General features: G+C 35.5%; 1 protein-coding gene across 3 annotated transcripts in view; it reads right to left on the bottom strand.

Moving 5' to 3' along the window:
* The window catches only part of LOC125859499 (uncharacterized), a 28,176-nt gene extending 22,956 nt beyond the window's left edge, over window positions 1–5,220 (bottom strand). For 2 of the 3 annotated variants that reach the window (XM_049539269.1, XM_049539268.1), the window contains exons 1-6: window positions 5,070–5,220; window positions 4,906–4,990; window positions 4,411–4,512; window positions 4,230–4,313; window positions 3,905–4,126; window positions 3,517–3,776 (exon numbers count right to left, since the gene is read on the bottom strand). In XM_049539269.1, coding sequence (XP_049395226.1) covers window positions 3,517–3,776; window positions 3,905–4,069 — 425 coding nt within the window. In that variant the 5' untranslated portion in view covers window positions 4,070–4,126; window positions 4,230–4,313; window positions 4,411–4,512; window positions 4,906–4,990; window positions 5,070–5,220. The remainder of the gene's footprint in view (window positions 1–3,516; window positions 3,777–3,904; window positions 4,127–4,229; window positions 4,314–4,410; window positions 4,513–4,905; window positions 4,991–5,069) is intronic. The other variant, XM_049539270.1, reaches the window with a different exon arrangement.
* Between the last annotated feature and the right edge of the window lie 780 nt (window positions 5,221–6,000).

The following is a 6,000-nucleotide window of genomic DNA, read 5'->3' on the forward strand; positions in this document are numbered from 1 at the left end:
AAACTAGATCTAGAAAAGGCATATGATCATGTCAACTGATCTTGTCTGCATGATATTTAAAACTGATGAAATGAAATGTGGATCGGATGAATCAGAAACTGCATCTCTACAGACAGATCTTCAATTTTGATAAACTGTCACCCTCAAAGCTTTTTCAAGTCTCAAAGAGGACCGAGACTAGGTGATCCTTTATCAAACTACCTTTTTGTTCTGGTAATGGAGATTCTCAGCATGATATTGAGAAGGGCAGAAAATGTGGGCTGCTTAAGGACTTGAGATCAGCAGAAAGGTGGGGGGAATGGTTGTAAATCATATCTGTATGTTGAATTGTTGATGATATTCTTCTCTTCTGTGAGGCAGAAAATGATCAATTTCTTTTTCTGAGAGGGTTCTGCTAAGTTGAAGATTAAACTATCTAAAAGTAGTAAATTTAGCATTAATTGTGATGACTGTATTGAGTAGTTGGCAAATATTTTAGGTGTAGAGTGGAAAAATTCCCTACAGTTTATTTAAGGTTGCCACTGGGGTGAAAAAGAAAGACAAAATTATTCCATAATTGATAGGGGTTCTAGATAGATATATAAATAAAGTAACTCCATCGAAGAAGCAATATCTTTCCTTTGGAGGTAAGACTCATCCTCATTAATAGTGTATTGAATGGATTGCCTCCTCGGCAAACTTGATCAATTTCCTGGGGTTCAAGCTGGTGAAGATCATATATGGTGGGAGGGCAACTCCAAAGGCATTTTTAAGGTCAATGCTGCCTATAAAATTATGAACCAGTCCAACCACCAGATAGCAAACTGGCCATGGAAACAGATTTGGAGGATAAAAGTTCCTCACAAGGTATCAATTTTTGTATGGTTACTAGCAAAGGAGGCCACTTTAACAGTGGCCAACTTGATGAGCAGAGGTATGACACTGTGCTCAAGATGCTTCCTGTGTAAAGAAACAGCTGAGATAGTCAACCATCTATTTCTGCATTGTCCATACACAGCTCATTTGTGGAGAATCATCCTAAACCTTAAGGGTATAACATGGACAATTCCAGGCAAGATAACAGAGGCTCTTAGTAGCTGCGAGGGAACATATTCACATGCTAAGGATAGGAGTAGATGGCGAATTGTCCTAGCTTGTATCTGGTGGACAATTTGGAAGGAGAGGAATCCCAGATGTTTTGAGATTACTCTAATGATACTGTGTCTATCATAGATGTTCTAGATTCTTTATAGCTAGAGAGGGAAGACACTAGAGCTCTATTGTAAATATGGTTTCAGTACTACCCAAGTACTGTTTTGATCCCTGATATGATACAAAGTGACTGATTTAAAAAAAAAAAAATGTATGTCGTAGTGGAAAAGAGACTGAATTCCACAAGAAGTTAATTTCTCAGGGAAAGGAATGCCAGTAAGAGGAAGTTTCACTTGGTCAAATGGCAAGTGATTACAAATGATAAGAAGGATGGAAGATTGGGAGTGAGGACTTTAAAGTTACATAATAAGAGCTTGTTATTTTAATGATTATAGATATATAGTAGGGGTGGTGATGAAATTCGGAAGAAGGTACTGGATGCTATCTATGATAACATGGATAGTTGGGGAATGGAGACATAATTCTTCATTATTAAAGTCCAGTAGGGGGTCTGGAAAGGCATTAGTGTGTTGTGGGATGAATTTCTACTGAACACTAAATTAGAGGTCAGGGATGGGGCCAGATAAGGTTTTGGACTGATTCTTGGATTGGAGATGAAAGCTTAATGATCAAATATTCAGATATGTTCAGTTGTTCTATGAGGAAAGATGGTCAAATCGACTTCTATTCAAGTTCCAGGTAGTAGTTAACTTTGAGAAGATATCTGATGACGGGGAAATGGAAGACTTTTGTCAGTTACTTCAACAGTTGGAATCAATATCAATTGATCAAAATAAAGTGAATAGTTTGGTTCGAGTCAACAGCAGGAAAAGAGGGTTTTAGCCTTTTAGGTAAGGAATTGCTACAGCTTATTACTGCAGCAGGGTGGCTCTGGTGTACTAATTGGCCTTGGAAGGTGATTTGGAAGACAAAACCTAGCCCTAGGTTAAGGCAGCCTACTTTGGATTGGATTGCAACCCAGGAGACATGTTTAACTCAAAACAATCTGCAGTGAAGAAGTTTTCCAGTAAGCAACAGATGTCATTTTTTTTATTTTTTTTTTAAATTGATGCAAGAGAGGTCATCTCTGTAAGAAAAGATCAAAAAACTATGGAGTATTTACTACTTCATTGCAGGTTTCCTAGACAATGCTAGGAGTTCTTTCTAACAACGCTGGCATATCATGGGTTATGCCTCAGAAGATCCAATACTAATTGGAAAGCTGGCAAGGCAAAAAAGTCTCAAGAAGCATGAAGCAGCTATGGAAATTCCCATTTGTATATTCTGGACCAAATGGAAGAAATAATTCTTTCTATGAAGGGAAGAGAATTTGCGTCTGTAGAATCAAGAACAAATGTTTGCATAATTTTTGTATTTGGCGTAAAAGTAGTACATTAGAATGTATGGATCAATATCTGGACTTTTTGTATCTGTTGGGAGGGAACATGTAGCTTAGTCTGCTGTTTGGGAGGTACTTGAGTCCTGTTCTGTTTCTATACCAGTTTGGTACCTTATTAATCAACATTACCTTATAAACAGAAAAATTGTAGCCCTTACAGAAACCATGTGGATTAAATATATAAGGGAACATATGAAAATGTTATTGAAGATATGGAAAACAGACATTCCGAATTTTCTTGTAAAAAAGAATTTTTGATGGAAATAATTTTTTTGGTCACCATGAGTATAAAACAGAGCAACTTTTCCAGCATCATCTTTTGCAGGTTTTATTGTGTTTTTTTTTTTTTGATGACCGTGGTGTCCCGGCTAGCTTTCGCACACCTCGACTAATTCCATGGAATACCTGCCACCTCCGACCAGAAACAGGTACCAAGTAACTCTGTCCACCAAGGCTAGGATAGATGAGAAGAATCACCTAGTATTTTTTGTCTCCACCGAGTTTTGAATCTGCGACCTCAGGGTTCAGGTCTTATTGTTACTAATACAAAATTATCCTTTACCGACAAAAAAAAACACTATAAAGCAGAGTTCACAACAACAGGCAGTTTAGTTTGGATTCTGAAACTGAAATTAGATAGCTAATTGTTGCCTCATTAAACAATTGTTAGCTGTTTTCTGATGTAACCAAAAGCTAGTTCTGATTACAAAAATGACTAAAAATTCAGAAACAGTTAATAAGGTAATATATCCAATCCAGACATGCCAATATATCAATAAGATTATAAAGATCTATCCTAGTGAGGGAATTAATTCTAAAGTCAGTTGTACAGATTTTAAAAAGACACAAAAAGTAGCTTTAAGTTACTGATGAAAAATCCACTTATTCTTTTGGTAGGTTAACATTTAAGAACCATGAAGTAATCAAATAGTTATGGAAGCCAATGCAGACAAGAAACTTAAGAGAGAACTATTTGTGCTATATACCTGGTCTTCACAAAGACAATATCGCACGTCGGTGAATCTGTCCAAAAGAATCCAAGAATCCTTTCTGACTCAGACCTGCACTTGAAACTAAAAGTATCCCCACTCTCTCTGTTCTGGATTTGAACCTCATGATGGGATCGTTGTACAGCCAGAAGTTTTAAATCTAAAGAAAATCGAATGGACAAAACTGGACCTTCGCCTATTTGATCAGAGGATGGAGTCACATTTGGATTAAATGGAGTTGTTTTCCAATAGAAAACCTGCAAACGGAGTGACCACCATTTAGTTCACCGGTAATAGCAAGCAAAAATATCCTGCGGTATCATTTGTCAAAACATCAATGTAGACCATGTGTGACTGAGTTCATCTTTCTCGCCTAGCATTTTACCTGATCAGATGTGGGAACAATAAGCTGTTTCGTGCCATCATCATAGAAAATATTTCTTGCGCCTGAGATTTTGCATCTTAAAGGTGGATGCTGAATATACACATGTGATAGAGCCCCAGAACTACCAAAACCAGAAGGCTGAGAAGAAGATGCTTGTGCTGACATGTTTCACTCCCCCCTATGTAGAACTACTGACCTGAGGAACACCTAACCTATGCCAAACTGCAAATGATTAAATAAATATAACTGTCCAACGAGCTATATGCTAACACATTATAATTAAATGAACAATAATATTATCCTTCAAAAACAAAAAATGTCATGCCTTTTCATGCTTGATTCAACTTTCAACAACAGCTTCTTATCACTCTGACTTGCATAGATATACTATTCAAACCTTTCTTCTTATCTGTTAAATAAACAGGAAAATCAGGCAAGCGAAGGGATGACATGGCACATATTTAGGCAACTTTTCTAACTCAAACATGATGGTGAGTTTATCATACCACACTTTTCATGCAGTTGCTCAATTCAAGGAATTCTTTTAAACACATATCACGTTCTACTTCTGGAACCTTTGCTGCAACACAACTTCCATACACTTTCGCCTGTAAGAGAAGTAGAAATAAGCTGTTAAAAGATCCTCATGTTTTCAGTATTTCTCAATCTCTGACACAAGGGATATGGAAAAAAACAAACAAACAAACAAACAGGATCAGATACATGGCGGGTCTAATATTTCACCCCCACTCATTACAAAGCATATATATATGATGATATAAAACCTTTTGCCTAAAAGATCAATCAAGCATTAAGGGACACATAAAGTTTACCTCTTTAGCTATATGTATCAATTTTTTGGGGAAAAGGACAACAAATGGAAAGAAAGGATATCAAACGAACCATCAAATCTTTACAACTTTTTACTTGAGTTATATGTGTGAAATTTAAGGGAAAAACAAACAATAAAAAGAATGAAGGGATACCCATATAGGACAAACCTGAGCTGAACAATTCAACAATACTTTCTTGAAAATTGAAGTAGAAGCAGCAACAGTTGGATTCTTCTCTTTCATTATCTCATGCCTGAAATGACATTTTCCGATCGTCAACGAAACAGTAACTCAAACAACTCAAAAAATGTCCAAATCACAAAGAAATTCACCTAAATCATCGAAAATTAGCTAAAGGCGCTGAGCATCTGAACCGAAACTAGCAATAATTTTTTCTGCAAATTTCCCAAGTGATTGAAGGTCTACCCAACAGTTTTCGCCCCGAAATCAAGTTGGACTACAATTTGGCCCAACAACTCATGTTTAGGTTATGGGAAATTTTCATAAATAGCACTATCTATGTCCTAAACAACCCCCTTTAAACATGATTTTAGTTTTCATTTTGGCACTCCATTTCAATTATGTTTTATTTTAACTCTCTAATGCTTTTTTTTAATGTATCATTTAAACACAAAAAATATCACTCAATATAAATTATTCATGTGTTAATAATATTTTAAAAAAGTATGAAACATCTAATTAAATAACAACATGTGTTTTATTTTTTCACGTCATCTAGGCTTAACCAAAAATACTCGCTTACTAATTTTTAACTCAACTTCAATATATGAAAAAAAAAATCATCTTCAATATAGCTAAAAGAACATCTAGCTCATTGTTGATAACACTATTAGAAAAAACATGGAAATCTTCTTACGAAACTAACAGTCCATCACTTTTCAAAATGCAAAAGTGTCATTGAAGAATATACATAATATTTTGTTTACAATGGTATATAAAAATGGGATTGAAGGGTTTAACTAGAACAAAATTGAGATGAAGTGTCAAAATGAAAAATGGCAAAAAGTTAGTGGGGGTGTTCATGTATTTCACCTTTCCAAAAACTAGCAACATAAAGAAAAGGTTTAAGTCATCTACGACACCTTAAAGTTGTCCGCATAATTCACTTGGTCACTCCAACAAGGACATGTACCTATTGAACACCTCTACCCTCCCGAATTTAAACCATTTAAATATTTTTTTAGAATAAGCTAAAAGTAAAAAATGTGTAAAATACACTCGCGATGACATGCCAATTTGACT

Source organism: Solanum stenotomum, chromosome 3 (genome assembly GCF_019186545.1).
Source record: "Solanum stenotomum isolate F172 chromosome 3, ASM1918654v1, whole genome shotgun sequence".
Lineage (NCBI taxonomy): Eukaryota > Viridiplantae > Streptophyta > Magnoliopsida > Solanales > Solanaceae > Solanum > Solanum stenotomum.